This window comes from Crocodylus siamensis, chromosome 1, assembly GCF_052110815.1.
Source record: "Crocodylus siamensis isolate JL-2025a chromosome 1, ASM5211081v1, whole genome shotgun sequence".
In the NCBI taxonomy this organism is placed as follows: domain Eukaryota; kingdom Metazoa; phylum Chordata; order Crocodylia; family Crocodylidae; genus Crocodylus; species Crocodylus siamensis.
Window position 1 is genome coordinate 342,959,831 of NC_143395.1, and position 20,697 is coordinate 342,980,527.

Sequence of the window (20,697 nt, forward strand, 5' to 3'; positions counted from 1 at the left end):
TGGGATATATGCACACTAAGCATGGAATTAATGCAGACAACCATTCAAACAAGAACTCTGAAGTTTACCTCTTTTGATAAGTCATTTCTTTCTTTGGCTTGTGCTTTGTGTGATATATCTAGTATTTCATATTTTCTCCTGAGCTCTGATAATTCATGTTCAAATGTATCTCGTTCACTGTTACACAAAAAAAAGCAGAATATTATGAGATGCACTTATTTTCATTTCAGTAAAACAAGTTTTCAGAACTTGCATATCTCTTCAGTGTCATCCAACTTTTCAGGGTCATCTAACATTGAGCTTCTTTCATCCTTTCATTTAATGGGCCACTATTGGTGTAAAATGTTTCCTTCTTCAATTCCTGTCAACTAGAACATCTTTCTTGCTTTATCATTACCTTCACTGCTTCACCTATTTGCAAATTTCTCATCTGAAAATTTTCCCCTCTACTGTACTAAATTAGTCTTTTGAGGACTCATTTTGCAGAGATTGGCTGAGAGTGGATGAAAATCCTTAAGTTATTTCATGCTCATAGTTCTAAGAGAATCTAGAGAGTAGTTACAAGCAACTGTTCCTCTGCCATGTAGGTTATCTCTTGCAGCATGTCAGAGGAAAATTAGGTGACCAAAAAAAAAAAAATCAAAAACATTTTTAAAAATTTGATTGCTATTACTTTGGTAGAAACTAGGTTGGCTACATATCTGAAAAATAAGGCACTCAATTTATGGATTTTTAGAAAAATATGTATCCAATTTGTAAGTTTTCATTGCCCTATTTCTTGCAAAACCAGAACTGAACAATTCCTCAACTTGATAAATGAATATTTTGTCTATTTTATGGTTTGCATGTATGTGCAAGTCAAAAAACGTGGAACTGAACCCACATTATGAGATGTAACTTTTATCAATAAACAAAGAGAAATTTCTACTGATAAGCAGGCACACTTACCATTTCACTTTATCATAGTTTTCTTGTCTATAATCACCTTGTTGAATCATCTGTTTTGTATCTGCTAGTTCCAACATCAAACGCTGACATCTAATCTCAAGTTCTGAATGACTTCTTCTCTCATCTTCATAACTCTATAAGTAAAAACAATCACACTTACATTAAAATTTGATTTTGTATTTGCTACAATAAAACCAAATTAAATGGAAAGATTATCCCCAATAGAACTTAACTTAGATTAAGAGGTCTACTTTTAAGTGTTCAAGAGATTGGGTTTTCCCCTCTTTCCCTTCGCAGACTATTTCACAAACTAAACAGATGTCAGGAAGTACTCAGCTATATAGATATTCAGCCTAAAGTTTACCTGCCTTTAAATTAGTTGGTTGGTGTGCCTAATTCCCTTCTAGTATTTTCCAATCTGCAGTTTTCACATTTTTATAGACCTTGCAGACAGAAAGGACCAAAAAATCAAGGCCAGGCCTAGCACAGGGCAAAGGTATTCCATTTGTGCAGCACAAGGCAGTGCTACACTGGATATACTATAACTCCTGTTATAAAAGCAATAGAGCCATTCTGGTGTGATGCTGCAAACAGATAATAGGCTCTTCTCTCACTCTAACATAGTGGTTAGAGTCAAGGCATGCCTCACTAGACTCAAGGCACCTCTTGAAAAATGCCAGCTTTTAGTTTTTATGACTACGGAAAAATAATGGTGTAATTGTTTTGTTGCAAAGAACCTAGAGGATCACAACAGGTCAGCATGTTTAGGATTCCTAAATGAAATCTCTCTGATCATCCCAAAAATGATATTTACACACTAAACAGTGCTAACACTGTACGACAGTCCAAAACACCCTTGAAAACATCTCAAGACACTGTCATGGCACCTGGTTGGGAATAACTGATCTAACATACATGCTTCTGGATTAGAAGCTAGAACATACAGAGCTAGCATAGGGTGTCAGCACAATGCTACCTTGCATAGTAGAGACATAACCTACATTTCAGAACCAATTGATCCTGTAGTAAGGCTAGTAACATGAGCTCAGCTAAAGCAACTTCCAGGCCATTCTATCCAGCCCGCAGGGCTCCTCCAAAAAACAATTATTATTGGCCTGCGGCTGCTCAACTGAAAGCCAGCAGGAGGTGCAGGCTTTCAGAGGTCATGCACCATTGAACCGGACAGGCTCTGTGCCTCCACTTCTGTGGGGCTCCTACCACTACAGCTGAGAACCACATGTGGAGGCACCGAGCATGACAATGCACAACTGGACAGCTGGTGAGTGGGAAGGGGAGTTCCCGCCTGCAGTAACAAGAACCCCACATGCTGGCACAGAGCCCTCCAAGCCCAATGGCACACATGTGTATGGGAGAGTGTGGGGTTAGTGGGAAGGTGCGCGGGAGATTGTGGGGAATGTGGCAGTGTGTGCGTGGGTATGGAGCTTGTGGGAGGGGAACCCAAAACCCCATGGCACACAGACCCCATCACCAGTCGCAGGCCTTCAGAGCACTCATGGGCCACAGCAGGTAATACCCCCCAGCAGCACTCGACTCCAGCTGAGTTCCAGGAGCTGCATGTGGCAGCATAGAGGCAGCCTGGCCCACTGGTGCATGCTTTCGGACCACACCAGGTTAGGTCTGTGCCACCATGTGGTGCTCCTGGCACTGCAGGCATGAACTGCATGCCCTGGGGCCAGGCCAGGTCAGTTCTATGCTTCCATGTAGGGCTTCCTGCACTCCAGTGTGGAGCCTCATGTGGAAGCACAGAGCCAGTCCAGCAGTGCCCACTCCTAGCTGCAGTACCAGGAGCCCCACATGGTGGCACAGAGCCTACTTGGCTCAATAGTGTACAGACTGGGAGCTGTGAGAAGTTGCTAGCAGTCAGGCTAGGCAGACTCCGTGCCACCACATGTGGCTTTGCACTGGAGTGCTGGAAGCCCCACACAGAAGAATGGAGCCGGCCTGGCCTGGCCTATTGGCCTGCAGCTCCTGCCTTCAGTGCTGGAAGCCTCATGTGCTGGCATGAAGCCTGCTGAATATGGACTGAAGGCACACACCAGCAGGCTGGGCTGGCTCAGTGCCTTCATGTACAGCCCCAGGGACACAGCCGGAGCTGAGCGCTGCTGGGCGGCTCTGCCTGCCACAGGTCGTGATTGCCCCAAGGACCTACTCCCACTGCTGCTGGTAGGGGCTGTGCACCACTGGGGAGGGGAGTTGTGGCAGGAGGGCCCACACACCCACCCTCCATGAATCCGCCCACAAACTCCACCCCCACCTCTACTCACAAACCCCTACACCAACCCACACCCAGACCCCCTCAGAAGCCTCACATACCCCCACACACAAGACTACCACACAAACCTCATATCCATCCACACTCCCACAGACCCCCACACACCCCCCACACCCACCTCAGCCACCCCCTGCAAACTCCAAACCCCTTCACACACCCCCAATTCTACATACGTCTCTCACACCTACAACATACCCCACACCCACTTCATCCACAAACCACACCCTCCACAACCTCTCTCCAGACCCCCCCACAAACTCCACACCCACCCACAGTCATACTCCAGACTTCCCCACAAACACCCCCACACTGAGATCCCCCACAAACCCTATACTCACACATACCCCCACACCCACCAGACACCCCTACATTCACCCAAAAACCACACCCCCCCAAAACCCCATACCCACAATACCACATCCCCCACAAACCTGACAACCCTTCACAAATCCTCTCAACAAATCCGACGCATATACCCACCCACCCCTCCAATCAAACCCCACACACAATATACAATAAGAAGACTGTACTTTGAGCTATTATGCAATTATCTCTATATATACTATGCAAATGCAAGTAAATCAGGACAAAAATAATTTTTGAAATAAAATTAGAACAGGTCATAGCAGATGTTTTATTTTTAGTATATGGACTTGGTTTTTTTTCCGGTTCCAGGATGGCAAAAGAAGTACTTCTGGGTGCAAGGGAAGGAACATCCAGTGGCAAAGGTCAGGGATTGGAGTAGGACTTTGGGTCCCAAGATAGCGATCAGGGGGGCGGGCACCTGTCAAGGGACAGGACTACTCTTGCAGCCATCAACAGCTCACTGAAAGTCATTAAGCAGCCCTCCTCCCAAAATTACTGTCCACTCCTAATGGGTACCCACTTGATAGGCACCCCAGTCCACTTCAGAAGTGGCACAAAAGCCAGAAGTTAGGTCACAGATGTATGGGGGAGAGCAAGGACAGTAAGTCTGGAAGAAAGAAAGGGTGCAGATATGAGTTGGTTGAGGATTCTTGACTAGGACATTAAACTCGATGGCTCAGTTTAGGCGTTGTATTAAATATCATAGCTAAAGAAACAAAAATTCTTTAAAGGTTGAGGCCCCCCTTAGAATGTTCAGTTACTGAAGTCAAGATGAGCTCTTTGAAGTAACTAGACTAGCCATAAATCCTGTGGCACTATCAAGATTCATCCAGTGCTGTTTGGAGAGTTGTATTTGAATACTGAAGGCCAGGATTCATTGCAATGACTTCAGTTCATCCTTAAAGTCCTACTGAATGGATTCTTTGAATCATTGAGAAATTTCATTCTACTGACAATAGTCACCGTGAATTAACCAAGTCAAGCAGTTGATAATTCTGACTTGCAGGTAGGCCAAGTGTTAATTTTTTCCCCAGAAAAGTCCAGCTTTTCCAGGTAAATCTGTAAGTATAAATATAAATTGACCAAGATGCTTATGTTTTTTGAAGAAAGCATCCAACTCTAAAAAGCTCATAACAAGAAGACTATACAAATACTCAATGGTTTTCGCTAGTTTTTGATACTATCAACCTCCTCTTGGGGATAAAGTGAAGGGTGGTGTGTCCAGAAGACCATGGGCAAATCAAAGTTGCTTTCATTCATGACTAAACACCTATAAGAAATGATATAATATGTCCAATGTTTCATAGATTTCATAGACATTAGGGCTGGAAGGGACCTTGGAAGATCATCAAGTCCAGCCCCATGCCCAAGGAGCAGGAAGTCAGCTGGGGTGATAGGATCCCAGCAAGATAAGCATCCAATTTGCTCTTGAAGGTGTTCAATGTAGGTGCTCGAACCACCTCCGATGGCAGGCTGTTCCAGACCTTCGGGGCTCGGACTGTAAAGAAATTCTTCCTTATGTCCAGTCTGAAATGGTCTTGTAGTAGTTTATGACCGTTCAACCTCGTCATCCCTTGGGGCGCTCTGGTGAACAAAAGTTCCCCCAGATACTGGTGGCCACCCCTGATAAACTTATAGGTAGTCATCAGATCACCCCTGAGCCTGCACTTTTCCAGGCTAAAGAGCCCAATGGCTCTCAGCCTGTCATCGTAAGGTCTGCTTTCCTGACCTCTGATCATGCGCGTGGCTCTTCTCTGGACTCTCTTAAGCTTCTCCACATATTTTTTGAATTGTGGAGCCCACAACTGGATGCAATACTCCAGCTGCGGCCTCACCAAGGCTGAGTACAAGGGAAGAATCACAACCTGGGATTTGCTTGAGAAGCATCTATGGATGCAAGCCAACATTTTGGTCGCTTTACTAGCCACAGCCTTGCATTGCAGGCTCATATTTATTTTGTGGTCAATCATGACCCCCAAGTCTCTTTCTTCCATAGTGCTAGCCAGTGTAGCACTGCCAAGCTTATAAGGATGCTGCAGGTTTTTTTTCCCCCAAGATCTTCCCTGGGATAGAAGTCAGGCTGATGGGCCTGTAGTCTGCTGGATCCACTTTCCTCCCTTTCTTGAAGATAGACACCACATTGGCCTTCTTCCAGTCTTCGGGCACTATACCAGAGCACCAGGAGTTTTCAAAGATCCATGCCAGAGGCTGGGCTATGATGCTCGCCAGCTCCTTGAGTACCCTGGGATCACAGAAACGTGGTGGGACTCATCACATGACTGGGCGGTGAGTGTCAAGGGCTATAGGCTATACAGGAGGGACAGGATAGGAAGGAAAGGTGGAGGAGTAGCACTCTACATCAAGGAGGAATATACTTCCTCGTCAATTAGCAAGGGGGTAGAGGGGGGGCACTCTGAGGTGCTCTGGGTTAGAGTAAAAGGCAGTCCAGGGGAGAGAGACTTAACGGTGGGAGTCTACTATAGACCTCCCAACCAGGGAGAAGAGCTCGATCAGGAATTCTTAGGTCAGCTCACAGAGGCAGTGAGGGCTAAGGATGTGGTCATCATGGGGGACCTGAACTTCCCAGACATCTGCTGGGAAGAGCAGTCAGCCAAGTCTGACCGCTCACGTCGGTTCTTAGCCAGAGTGCAGGACCTCCATCTAACCCAGGAGGTGCACAGCCCCACCAGGGGAGAAGCCTTGTTGGACCTGGTGCTGGCCACGGGTGACGACCTGGTGAGGGGGCTGCAGGTGATGGGCCACCTGGGAGACAGTGATCATCGCTTGCTGGAATTCACCATCCAACGTAAGGTGGCAAAGGGCTGCAGCAAGGCAACAGCCCTAGACTTTAGGAGGGCTGACTTCAACAAGCTAAGGAGGATCATTGGGGAAGCGCTGAGGACCCAGAGGGGAAGGGAGCCAGATGTCCAAGGTGAGTGGTTGCTCCTTAAGGAGACGATCCTCCATGCCCAAAGGGAGGTAATCCCAACAAGGGTCAAAGGGAGCAGGAGGGCACATAAACCCCCATGGCTCACTAGGAGCATCCGGGAATGTCTCCTTGCTAAAAGGGAGGCATACACCCAATGGAGGGATGGGGTCATCACCAAGAAGGACTATGTTACAGTCGCCCGAGGATGTAGGGGGGCAGTCAGGAAGGCCAAGGCAGAGATGGAGATAGCACTAGCTTCCCGGATTAAGGACAATAAGAAGTCCTTCTTCAAATACATAGGGGGTAAAAAGAGGGTCCCAGGTAATGTGGGGCCCCTGCAGGACACGATGGGCAACTTAGTCGTCATGCCAGAAGACAAAGCTAACATATTTAACAATTTCTTTGCCTCTGTCTTCCTAAGTAGGGACCAGTTCAGCCACCTCCCTGCTGGGCCCCCCTCGGGCCCCGGGAGAGACACGCCTGGGCCAGGGGTTAGCGAGGAGTTAGGGTACTTCAGGAGAGGCTGGACATGTTCAAGTCCACTGGTCCGGACGATCTTCACCCTAGGGTTCTACAGGAACTGGCCGAGGTCATTGCGGGACCCCTGGCGCGGCTCTATGAGCACTCGTGGTGCTCTGGTGAGGTGCCGGAGGACTGGAAGAGGGCCAATGTGGTCCCTATCTTCAAAAAGGGAAAAAAAGAGGACCCGGGAAATTACAGGCCAGTTAGTCTTACCTCAATCCCGGGTAAGCTCTTTGAAAAAATTATCCTGGCACACATCCAGGAGGGCCTTGCGGAGGAATGCACGCTCAGGGGCAACCAACATGGGTTCATCAGTGGCAGGTCTTGTCAGACCAACCTGGTGGCCTTTTACGATCAGGTCACCAAATCATTAGACGCAGGGGTTGCTGTGGATGTAGTCTTTCTGGACTTCCGGAAGGCTTTCGACACTGTCTCTCACCCTGTCCTCATCAAAAAGCTGGGAGACTGTGGTGTCGACACCCACACAGTCAAATGGGTCGCTAACTGGTTGGAGGGCTGCACCCAGAGGGTGGTAGTGGATGGGTTCTTCTCGACCTGGAAGGACGTGGGCAGTGGGGTTCCGCAGGGCTCGGTCCTCGGGCCCGCACTGTTCAACATCTTCATCAGTGACTTGGATGAGGGGGTAGAAAGCACCCTGTTCAAGTTTGCTGATGACACTAAGATGTGGGGGGATGTGGGTGCACTAGAAGGGTGCAATAGGCTACAAGCTGACCTTGACAGGTTGCAACGGTGGGCGGATGAGAATAGGATGGGGTTTAACACTGATAAGTGCAAGGTGTTGCACATGGGGAGGAAGAACCGGCACCACACTTACAGGTTGGGGAACTCCCCTCTTGCCAGCACGGAGACGGAAAAGGATCTTGGAGTCGTCATTGACTCCACGATGAACATGGGCCGGCAGTGTGGGGAGGAAGTCAAGAAGGCCAACCGTACCCTGTCATGCATCCACAGAGGCATCTCGAGCAGGTCCAGGGAGGTGATCCTCCCCCTCTATGCGGCACTGGTCAGGCCGCAGCTGGAGTACTGCGTCCAGTTCTGGGCGCCACACTTCAAGAGGGACGTGGACGATATGGAAAGAGTCCAGAGGAGGGCCACTCGTATGATCAGGGGTCAGCAGGGCAGGCCTTATGAGGAGAGGCTACAGGACCTGAACCTGTTTAGCCTCCACAAGAGAAGGTTAAGGGGGGACCTTGTGGCCTGCTACAAACTGGTCAGGGGGGATCAGCAGGTATTGGGGGAGTCCCTGTTCCCCCGTGCGCTGCCAGGAGTGACCAGGAATAACGGTCACAAGCTGGCGGAGGGTAAGTTTAGATTAGATATTAGGAGGCGCTACTTCACAGTCAGGGCGGCTAGGGCCTGGAACCGGCTTCCAGGGGAAGTGGTGCAGGCTCCCAGCCTGGGGATTTTTAAAAGGAAGTTAGATGAGCACCTTGCCGGGGTCATCTGACCCCGGTGCTCTTTCCTGCCAAGGCAGGGGGTCGGACTAGATGATCTACCTAGGTCCCTTCCGACTCTAGCTACTATGAAACTATGAAACTAGACTGTCAGGGCCAGCTGACTTGAAGGTAACCAGCTTCTCAAGATGTTCCTTCACAAGGTCAGCATTAATGGAGGGCAGGGGATCTCCTTCACCCGGACGTTCCTGTCCCATAGAGGGCATGGGCGTCCCATGGGACTGATGAAAGACTGACGCAAAGTACCCATTTAATAGGTTGGCTTTTTCCTGGGCATCAGTTGTCAGTCGCCCCGTCTGGTTCAGCAGGGGTCCAATGTTGCCCTTGCTTTTCCTCCGGCTCCCCAAATATCTGAAAAAGGACTTTTTATTGTCCTTGATGCTCGAAGCTAGCTGGAGTTCAGTTGCAGTCGTTGCTTTATGCAAACACTTTTTGCTTTATGATTTTATGCAGCTTTTCTTTTAAAGGGATTTCCAAGGTATCTGTTATCCTTTGGAGAAAGTTTTAAGTGGCTTTCAGGTTCTCTGTACAGAAAGACAAAGAAGGATTACCAGGTTTATCTGAAGATGAGAAATAGTTGGAGTTAAAGGATCAGAAAACTGATTCTCTTTATCCTACTTCTTAACTCAAGTCTTTGTGAAATGCTTCCTGAGAATCAGGCTGTGGGTTTGGTTACAATATTCTTGCAGACCACCTGGCAGGAAAAAAAACTTTATTCTGAAGAGGAGAACCTTGCTGTACAAATAAGCATTAGTAATGAGACTGAAGATTAAGATTCTAGAAAGCCAGTACAGCTAGGACTGCACACCAAAAGTTTATGGTACATGTGTGGGGCTGGAGGGGAGGAATAAATTCCATTACTCATGGTCTTCTAAAACTAATCCTTCTGAGAAGAAAAGCAGAACTTCCTAATACTCTTGTACTAAGATCGCTCACTTACTCAGGTGAGAAGCAATTCTAGAAAAGTAGTTGAAAGAGAAATATAAAGGAAAGGAGTGACCTTTTTCCAAAGAAGTTGCTCATCCTTGTGAAGTTGAAGGGAGCCGAGTCAGAAATTGGTGCCAAGAAAGTTGGGTTCTGCAAAATCTTCATCATTAACACTAAAGCTTAAGTATCAAGAGCAAAATTTAGGCCACTGAGCAAAGACATATATCATACATAAGAAATCCGGATGCAGTATCCACCACCAAAGTTAACTGCCCCAATGATGAAGGATCTGCTACTATATCAATCACTCTGGAATGGGGATGGTCACCAAAGACAATTTTCTCACAGTATGATAGTGGAGTTTCTGAAATCAAAGTAGAAAGGTATGACAGAGGTAGAAGCAGAGACTCAGACTGACCACTGTGCAGTTAGTAGTGCAGGAGAACTAGTCAGTGGTCAGCTTTGGCAAACAGAGCTGGCATTACATCAGAAGAGTGCAGAGTCTTAACCAATGCCAGGGATGATGAGCACCAGATACAGAGTCTTAAAGAGCAGTACTCTTTTCTACCATGGTTAGCCACAGCAACTGACTATCTCTATGTGATCTATGCCATAGACTCATTAGGCTTTGACTACTTACTTAACTGGGTAATCTTAAGTAGCAACAAGAAACAATAGTGATGTAAGGTTGTACAGAATGGTTTTGGTGACAAGAATGAATCAAATGGCAAACAGGGATTTTCCATCCTCAAATAAGGTTAAAAAAACATGAAACATGCATGTACAACCTCAGACACTGCTGACAAAACAAACACAACCTTACACACATTCACTTAGGATGGATCCATGTGGATACAAACTTAAAGGACAGATATCATTACCTGCAGGCAGTTACAGATAAGTTACTGCCTGTCCCAAGAAAAAGCCAGGTTTTTGTGGGTTTTTTTAAGAGATAAAAACAAGATTCTTTGAGCCTGAAGAACTAGCTGCTAAGGTTTTTTCCCCTCTTGTTTTAAAATTACTATAGTGACACACGCTTCACTTACAAAACTAAAATTTATAATTTGAGACTAGGTGCAGTAGAACAGATGCTTGTAACAAGCTGAACAGCATTAAGAGGAACAGCATGAGCTATGCTGTTCTAAAAATTATATTTCATAACCAAGAAAGAGGAAATCTCTTTCCCCCCCTCTCTCTAAACTCCAAATGTCACATTAAATTAAGTCTCAGCCACAACAGATTATCACAATATCTTCTGGAGTCTGTGAATGCTGAGTGTCACTGATTGCCTTTCCAGAGGAATGTCTACATTAGCGGTCAGCAACCTAGCCTATGGAGCTGAAGGGGAGGAGGGGGTGGCTTCTGCAGCATCCCATCAGTGGGAGCAAGGGAGGCTGCACACCTGACAACAGGGAGAAGCCGAAGTGGTAGAAGTGGCAAGGTCTTAACGCCAGCCTGTCCTGGACCCAAGCTGGGTCATTCCAGCCCACAGCCTGAAAAAGTTGCTGATCGCTGGTCGATGCAGCAATGAGACCCTTGCAGTTTCTGGCAACAAGAGACTGAAACAACACTTAACTCTCTCAATCAAACTGCAGGTGGTTGCTTTGTGATTGATTTGAGTGTCAGGATGATAGCAACACTGTCATCAAAACTAGCATTTCCCAGTTTTCAGAACCATTCATGTGAATTCAAAAAAACCTGCTGGTTTATTTCATTGAAAGTCACTGTGCAGCCTTCATGTTTCACTTTAAATAGAAGTGCTTTATTAGAGAGCTCTGGTCTTTAGGTGTTCCCTGCTATTCCCTGACTAGACTGACCTTCTCCTGAACTTCTACTTAATTCCCAGCAGCATATTGTGCCTCATATTACAGGTTATTTTCAATTTACTGTATCTGAATTTATCCAAATGTGGGTGACTATTTATCTAGCCAGACAGACAAATGCCAATACCCCTACTAATTAACAATTTATACACTCATATACTAGTTCCTTTCTCTTCCTGGGGAAACAGAAAGAAATAACAAACTTTGGAATGGTTTATAAAGGAGCTAAAACAATACAATTGCCTTAACACTCAAATCATTTCATATTCTTTTGCAACACAGGAAAAAGAAATATTCAGAATAAAAGATAACTGATCATCAAAAAGAGATCACATCCCAGACATCTGTAACGTAATAGGTAACACTGTTGGAAACAAGGTAAAATGGGACTTGAAAGGGGATTTAAACATAGAAAAAGGTGCATAGGACAGGGGCCTTGTATACACACTCTGGGAATTTATACAATACAGATAAGTCTACATGGAGATAGTATAAATGATCAGGAAAGAACTTGAGAAGTAGATCTAACTAGGAACACCATCAACATTAAACTCAGTACAGAACACTAACTAGGAGTATATGTCACACAGACTTTGAATATAACATGGTTAATTTAATGTGTTATTTGATGGGTGTATCAGAGAAAAGTTCAGAAAAGGTTATCTGTAGTAAATATATAAAGAAAACGTTAGCAACTGCATTTTGCATGGACTGAACTATAACCAATGTGCTGTAACATGATGTAGTTGTAACAATGTAGATGCAACATACCAGGTTCATGGTGAGGTTATACAACACAACTCTGAATCCTATTCTTGTGCAGGATGCTACACATACCCTTTACTTAACCACTGGTGAAGTTAACTATACTACACAGAGGAAAAGAGGGAGCTTATAAAAAAACGTTTGAATAACATACACCAAGAATATAAAGAATATATACTCCTGAAACGTTCTTCCACCATTAGACTGGAAGATTTGGACTTATTCCCCAATAGCAAAAGATGCCAGAGAGTCCTGTTCCTCCATTCACCTCACTTTCCAAAAGGTTACAAAGGTAGGCAAGGTTCTTTTGGTAGATGTGATATCTTTTATTAGATCAACTGAGTTGTTGGAAAAAAAATTTTTGCAAGCTTTCAGGTGCTATGACCTTTCTTCAGGCACAAGAAGTCTCTGCTGTTTTGAGACTCCAAGGAATGAGAGAAGCTGGGGGGTCACACCTCTCACAAGTCAATCACCTTAAATTATTTGGTATCATTGGAGTGATCCTGTAGCTGGGATGGTCCAGAAATTATGCAAGCAACTGCATAGCTGGATTCAAGTTAGATACGCTTTCAAATGTAAGCTGGCTCATACCTGAAGTGGTTCACATTCAAAACCTTCCCTAAATCTACCCCAAACCATGCAGTTGGTCCAATAAAAGGTATCATCTGCAAAAATCCTTGCCTCTGAAATTATCTGGCATTCATTCTCACCATCCAGCCCAGTTATAATTTAAATTGCATTGTGCATATTGGATATGGGCAATAAAACACAAACTACCCTGATTCAACTGGAATCAATGGAAAAGTAAAACAGATTTAATCTCTAGGACTATTAGCAAACAACAGGCAGAGACTGCCATCATGTGGAGAAGGGGAGCAGAGCCATACAAGTTAAAACTTACATGATTTACACCTTTTTATGATCTCAATACTGTTATCGAAACTAACATTTCCCAGTTTTCAGAATCATTCACCTGAAGCTGAATTGTTTCAGAACTATTACTGACATTATCGGCAACTAGCTTTTTTTTGGCTGGTGTAGCCAATAAACGCTGTGTGCATGCACGAAGCCAGGAACACAGCCCAGCTGCTTGGAAAGAAAATTCCTGTAAGTCGGTTGTGGGGGAGAGGAGTAGGAAAGACGAACGGGGGTGGGGGGCAGATTGAGGCCCCCACAGTGAGGGAGGGAGTGGGGCTGGGACAGGCATTGTCCAGCCAGGGCATGATGCAGAACAGAGCTGAAGGCAGCTCATCTGACGGGGTGCAGGGGGGGTGGAGCAGCTCCTGTCACTGTGCGCACCCCACAAGAGGCATGGGGGGCACATGACCCCTGAATTTGTGTACAGGGTGAAGGTGGGCTGCTTGCTGTGGGCTCAGGGGCTGCCAAGCTTCTTCCTCGAGTTGGGGATGGGCCAAGGCTGCGCTCAAGGTGAGCAAGGCAAGTCAGCGGTGCTGGGAAGAAGGACTATGGGGGGGCTACAGCCAGCCCAAAATTCACCGTAGCCCACCTTTAGCCACCCCTCCCAGAGTCACCACCTCCCACCCCACCCCTGCCCATCTTGAGTGCAGCCCTGGCCCAGACCCTCGCTGGGAAGAGGCCGAAGCAGCCCCCAGCCCTAACCCACAGTGAGCAGCCCACCTTTACCCTGTGCACAGATCCAGGGGGCATATGCCACCCTCCCACGGGTGCATGCAGCAGCAGGAGCCACCTCCCTCTCACCAGATGAGCTGCCCACAACTTTGTCCCATGTCATGCCCTGCCCTGGCGGGGCAGCACCTGCCCCTTCCCCAGGCTGCATATTGGATATCAGATCAGTATTGGCGGATATGGATGGTTAATAAATCAATCATCGGTATCAGCCAAAAAAATCATTATCAGTTCACCCGTAATTACTTTTATTTAAAAATGATAAATGTGGTGGTAAGTAGCAGATTGGTTCAACATACTATGCAACAACTTTCAAATTCTGATTTTAGTACGAGTGAAAAAAGTTGAGTTACTTCCACTATTTTCTAGTTTCATTTGTCTTTACCAGTGGTGCTCAACCTCTTGGCCCCATGGGCCAGATGAGTTGTGTGGGGCCTATTTGTGGGCCTGATTGGGCTGTGGGGCTTGACACTACTCCTCCCCCCACTCATGCACCAGAATTGGGCCCCGAGGGCCTGGTAGCACCCCCCTCAATCCCTACGTGCTGGGGACCACCACTACCCACTGTGTCTCTCAGGACTGGGTCTGACAGTGCCCACTTCTGACTCTCTACACTGGGATTAGGCCCTGGGACCCAACACTGCCCCTACCTGGCCTTCCATGCTTGGATCAGATACACAGGGCCAGGGGTTCCCCATGGGTCTAGACAGCTGGCATCAGGAAAGTGGTGGTGCTACCCTAACCACTAAATTTCCAGGCACATGGGTCATGGGTTTTATTTACAAGAAAGAGCGTGAAAGAGAAAGAAAGAAAGAGAGAGAGAGAAGTATTAAAAACTTCCTAAATAAAGTGATGTAGATTTTTAACTGTTAACATTAACTCACTTTATTTTTATACTCAGACAAAACCATTTCTTTATAAGAATTAAAAACGTTATGCTCTACTGCTATGTCTTTTATATTCCACCTGATTTGGAGATCACCTGTACCTTCTGTACTAGGAGAGATGTTTTACTGTTTTCTTAAACAGGATAACTGAAGTATACCAACCTCCATCACACTCTTCAGCTGGACTTTATAATCACTTAATTCCTCTGTTAGACTATCCCTTTTCACCTGCAGTTCATTTAATTCTGTTCTTAATGGATGGACTACTTCATAGAACCGAACCTAGGAAAAACAAACAACCGTTACTTCTCAAAAAATATATAGGTATCTATAAATTTCCCTTGAGATTAAAGAAATATACAGCAGCTGAAAATATATTAAAACTTTTTTTCTTTAACCTGCAAAAAACTCTTACACACTTTAAAGACTATTTTGTCATGCATGCCGTACTTACGTTAGTGTTTTCTGTATACTGTACTCTAATGCACTGCTTGCTGCCAACAGTCTCAGCTAAATTTTTGCTCTTGATTTTTATTTGTCTTGTTTCTTGAACTCACATACTGGTTAGATACAATATGTTCAAGTACAAGACTTGCTTCTCTTACGCAATTTCACACTGATTCAACCAACCATTAATTTAAAAACCAATATTATCCACACACAATCTGCAAATAAATATTTTTTCATCCTCCCAGAAGAAAGGTGAAAGTACAATTCATAATGCTTTTCAGTAAATCACTACTAAAAGCACTGCTGTGCAGATACAGAGGAGGAATATAAATGACAAAGCCTTTCTGCTGAGAGCAAGAGCACAGACAGATGCAAACTGGGATAAGTATAACTGATATCCACTTGTAAACCACTGTAAATTATAATGTTCAGGAACAAGGTCAGCAGCTATCCCAGGATAGCTAATTACAATGGGTAGTTATTATGGTACTTCACTAGTATGCAGTGGAAGGCAGCAAAGCACTACTTTGGGATAGATATGAACAGACAAAACATACACTAGCATAACTTATACAAGTAGCATTCTACATTTATTTTGTTTCACATATATGTAAAATGTATAATTTAATGGGAAGTCAGATGTTCCTAGGACCGCAGCCCAGACAAAGAAAACTGCATCTTTTTCTGCTCACATCATAAAAATGCTGTATGACAAGTTCTACCTTCAGCTGTTTAACCTTACTGTATTCGTGCTTGTTTGCAAGCCAAGTGAAAACAATATTTTACAGGTATAAATCAGGAGCAGTACAGCAGACTAGGTATACCAAGGAAGAGAAATCTCCAAAAATAAAAAAGAAGAGTATATTTTAGTCATTAAAACAGCATTTCCCAACTGGGCTGGAGCCACACCCTACCGCCTGCTGCTGCTGTGGACAAAGACAGACGGGGAGCGTGGCTCATCAGGCAGGGGCCGTGGCTCCAACTTAAAATGTCATCCAGCTGGCTGCGCACCACCCCTCCCCATCGGTGTTCGGCTGGCCACACGCCACTCCCTTCCCCCTCATTGATGTCTGGCTGGCCGCATGCCCCCCACAACGTCCAGTGTGCCATGGTACTTTTTTATTTAGGTAAGTGTGCTGTGGGGTGAAAAAGGTTGGAAAACATTGCATTAAAACAGTGCACAAAGATGCACAAAGATGTCATGTATACACAAGCACTTTTCAGAACAGAAGTGCAATCAAAGATTTATTGTTTGCTCTTCCCCCTGAAAAAAATCAGTTTATTGAATCTAACTCCAAAATGATAATGATTACATTATTTACTTGGAAGGGCAGATCTCTTTGTACTTGAACTGCAACAGTCATCCATTTTCTTCAAGCAGTTTTGAAAACTTGTTCAAAATATTTAGGACATACCTAATCTTTTAACTGTAGTATAAAATATTAAAGTTTTTGGATCCTTTTAGGATTACACAGATTATATTTGAATAGAAGACAAGCTTTCAAGTAAAAGGCATGTTTCATCAGGTGCTTTGTACCATAAAGCTTACTGAAATCTCCCCCAACCTTGAAGTTGGTCCAATAAAAGGTATCACCCATAAAAATCCTTGCCTCCATTTTTTTCTGGACCATCACAGCTACAACACTAGTGCCCCTACCACATTTAAATTGAAGTAATTTATACCATGACTTAAATCAGCAAAAAAGAAAACCTTGCTTAAAATAATCACTTCTAATATTGTTCTGGATTTTTACTTTTTTTTAAGAAACACAGATTCCCATTGGTTGATAACTATCAAAACATGTTGATTTGTCACTAAATAAAACTCTTACGCTAAATTGTATGTGGGGGGCAGCCCTCGTGAAGAGGATAACAGCAAATATGTGCAAGTAATTACAGTGCTTCACATGCACTCCATTTAATCAAAATATAGATAAAAACAAATTTGAATCCCCCCAAAGTTTTGTGCTGTTTAGCCCGATGTACAGAATTTTCAAAGCTAAAATATGTTTTGTGTTTATGTGTGCCTTGCTTCTAGAACAGTGGTTTTCAGACTCAAAGCCCCCTCTGTAACTTTTCTGAATTTAGTAGCATGCCCATTTCATACAGATTTAGTACAGCGCCCTGCACAGACATGCATGTTTCCTTTCTTTTGTGTGCTCACACACTCATGTGCAGAGCCTTTCTGCAACACAGACACACAGGGTACACCTGGTCCTCCATACACACAGAGCCCCCTTCCTTTGTCCACACAGATCATGCACACATCCCCTATTCTGCAATCTGAGGTCCCCTGCTGTCCCACCCCATCTCAGCTAGGCTCTGGCCAGTGAATTGCTTGCAGCAGCTTCCCAAAGATTCATCTGAAGCTACTGTATTGATCTACCTGGTCTAATGACAGAGGCCGCTACACTAGGGTAGGAGGCCTAGACGTACCCAGCTCTGACTCTATTAGCAGCAGCTACTGGTTACTGTCTATGAAGCTCCCTGCTCTGCCCCTCCAGGACACACAGCATACAAGTATCCCTGTCCTGATCTCTAGCCCTGGCATATGGACATCTGCCCAACAGCACCAAAAAAAGCAGCAACAGGCACTTAAAATTTATCTCCAGGCTGCTGTGCCACCACTAGAGCTGCTTGCAGATGTTAGAAAAAAACAAAACAAAAAAACCCAGCATTTTAAACTTGGCATAGACCCTGCATATGCCCAAAAGAGGCAGCACCTCAGCTGGACCCAGCTCACCTACCATCTGTATAGATAAGGTGCTTTAGTGGAGCCTTTTTGGTGCTTTTATCTAACAGCTGATTGAATCAACTTTAACTAAAAACACCAAAAAGCCCTGCTGAAGCACCTGATCTATATATACACTCTCAAGCTGGGTCAAAGTAACATGCTGCTTCTTTCAATAATGGACAGGTTGTTGTTTGTTTGGTTTTTTGGGGGTGGTGAGGGGTAGGAGGGGAAGGGGAGGAAGGGGGCTTGGGCTGGTTTCTTTGTTTTTGTTTTTTTTTAACATGTGCAAGCAGCATTGGTGAATAAATGCAGGCAGAAGCACCTGCACCCAGTTGCTTCCTAGTCCAACCCTGCATGCATCTCCTTGAAACAGACATATACAGAGTAATTTCACCTCACCATGGCAAGCAAAGATCTCCGGACACCCTGGTTGAGAACCACTGATCTACAAAAATTGCATGGCGCTTTAATGGTAAAGTTCTCAATAGATGTGATATCTTTTATTAGACCAACTAAGTAGCTGGGAAAAAAGTTCTTAGCAATCTTTTGGGCGAAGTCACCCTTCTTCAGGCACAGGGAGATTTTGCTGGTTTGAGCATCCAAGGAATGAGAGAAGGTAAAAGTGTGGCTAGCTGTATGATCAGAGACTTGCAAGGCAAGCTATACGAGGACAGGCTAAGGGACTTGGGACTCTTCAGCCTAAAAAAGAGAAGGCTGAGAGGGGACTTGGTAGCACCTTACCGCTACATCACAGGAATACAACAAGGGTTCAGTAAACAACTTTTCAGCAAGGCGCTCTTGGGAAAATACAGAAATAATGGCCACAAACTCCCCAAAGACCGTTTCAGGCTTAACAATAGGAAAAACTTCTTCACAGTCAGTGTCCAGACTGTGGAATAAATTCCCTCCAGAGGTGCTGCAATCACTTACTCTGGATATCTTCAAGAGACTGGACGGTCAACTAGCTGGGGTCACCTGACTCCAGTTGTCTTTCCAGCCTAGTCCTTATGAACAATCTATGAATAGTATTAAAAAAAAAAAAGAGAAAGAAGAAAAAACCCACACTCCTGACAGTTTGGTTCTAAACAAGCACCAACCAAGACCCACAAAACAAATGACAGGGATTTAAGAAAAAGCATTGTAGCCATGATCTAATCAGCTCAAGGGAATGTCCAACAACTATTAACACCGACTTCCACTAAGGCTGCTGGTTTGAATCTGACTCACGAAGTGGGTAGAGGGAAAGAAGAGAACCCATGCCTTGGACTTGGTGAAGATGTGTAAAAGTTACGTCAATTGTAATTTTGAACAGTAATAGAAACACTAAATACTCACAGAAACATATTCAGGGATAGAAAGCTCATCTTCAGAAAGGGACTTCAGTTTCTCATAGGAATCTGCTGTCAATTCCAAGTCACGCAGGCTACGACGGATATCTCCAGCTCGCTCCCTCAACTGATGATTTGTTTCTTCTAGTTGTTTCTGCCTCAGTAAAATGGTTTCCATTTCCTGTTTCATTAGCTCCTGATGTTTTCTGAATAAGTGCATTAAAAAGTTGTAATAAGCACACCAAAATGGTTGTTAAATAACTAATCAATCCCCACAATACCAATGAGGGGGATGAGTAAAGTTTCCTTGTAAAACAAGAACAAAGATAAAAGTTAAGTGGCTTGCTCAGAAATTTAAGTCAATATCAAAGGCAAGCTTAGCATCCGTGAGCGATTTCATGATCAGCTCAAGCAGATTTTTAAGATGTATTCATTTTTAATATGTTCAAACTAAAAAACATAGTTAAATGGAATTACAACTGCCAAACTGATTCCTAGCAAGCACAAATACAAGAAACTAAGAAATCACTAGTTAAAGCAACACTAATTTCAATTGAAACTTGAATTTCAATATTTTTCTCTCCCACACACCATAGCACAAATTTCCTTTCACTTCCAACATACAACCACTTTTATGCACTTATCCAGCTCCCTAAAATCATACTAAAAAGCAGGGATCCTGGTTTTCTGTAATAAAAAATGGTAAATTCTCTAACACACACACAGAGGTATCAACTGCACACAATGTTTTGTTGATATATTTAAATTTTAAAGTGATTTGGAAGCCTACCAGTGCCTCAATCACACTAGTAAAATAAACTCTAAGTACCTGTAAGTGTAGGTATTTGACCTTGTTTTTATCATGGAAAAATGAGAGTTCCCCCTGCCCCCTTAGCTCACCAAGATGCAGGTCCAGGCCTTTCACTTTGCATCCACAGCCCTGCAGGTGCCCCTCACTCCCCACCCACAACAGCTCTGTGGAGTGGGTCCCCAGCTGCCTGAGCAATGGGACCAGGGACCTGGGTCTGCAGCCCCCTGCCCCCTGCATCAGTGTCCAAGCCCCAGCTGCCACCTGTGGGAGCCAGTGGCAGTGGCAGCAGCTGTGGCCTAAGCAGGGAGCCTGGCTCCCCCTCCCCAGCAGACAGCACAGCTGAAGTGGAACCCATGGGGAGTCGGGGGGGTGGTCCAGGCTGCCAGCTGCAGGCTTAAGCAAGCGGTGATGCCAGCTCACCACTGCTGTGCACAGTCCAGGAGGCGAGGGGCAGGGGGCACACATGCTTCCCAGATCTGTGCATGGGGCAGGGGTGGGCTGCCCACTGCAGGCTCGGGCTCCCTGCCCTACTGCCTTCACCCTAGGGCCTCTGCAGCCCAGTGGCCACAGCAGGGCAGAGTGGGGCTGGACAGGGAAGCTTGTTGTTGCTGGTGTGAGCTCCACGCTGTCCTGCTGACGCACCCCCTACCAAACCCAGAGCAGTGTGGGGCACGACTCCACACCACCTCCCACACTACTCCGTGGTAGGAGGGGGCACGTCCCCAGAGCAGTGCAGGGTTCACAGCGGCCGCAATGAGGTTCCCTGCCTGGCACCAGTCTTTCCTGCTGTGC

General features: G+C 45.2%; 1 protein-coding gene across 2 annotated transcripts in view; it reads right to left on the bottom strand.

The window, feature by feature from the left end:
• Positions 1–20,697, bottom strand: part of PIBF1 (progesterone immunomodulatory binding factor 1) — a 190,503-nt gene that overhangs the window by 157,627 nt on the left and 12,179 nt on the right. For both annotated transcript variants that reach the window (XM_090024439.1, XM_090024430.1), the window contains exons 4-7: positions 19,102–19,300; positions 14,745–14,864; positions 949–1,082; positions 69–177 (exon numbers count right to left, since the gene is read on the bottom strand). In XM_090024439.1, coding sequence (XP_089880565.1) covers positions 69–177; positions 949–1,082; positions 14,745–14,864; positions 19,102–19,300 — 562 coding nt within the window. The remainder of the gene's footprint in view (positions 1–68; positions 178–948; positions 1,083–14,744; positions 14,865–19,101; positions 19,301–20,697) is intronic.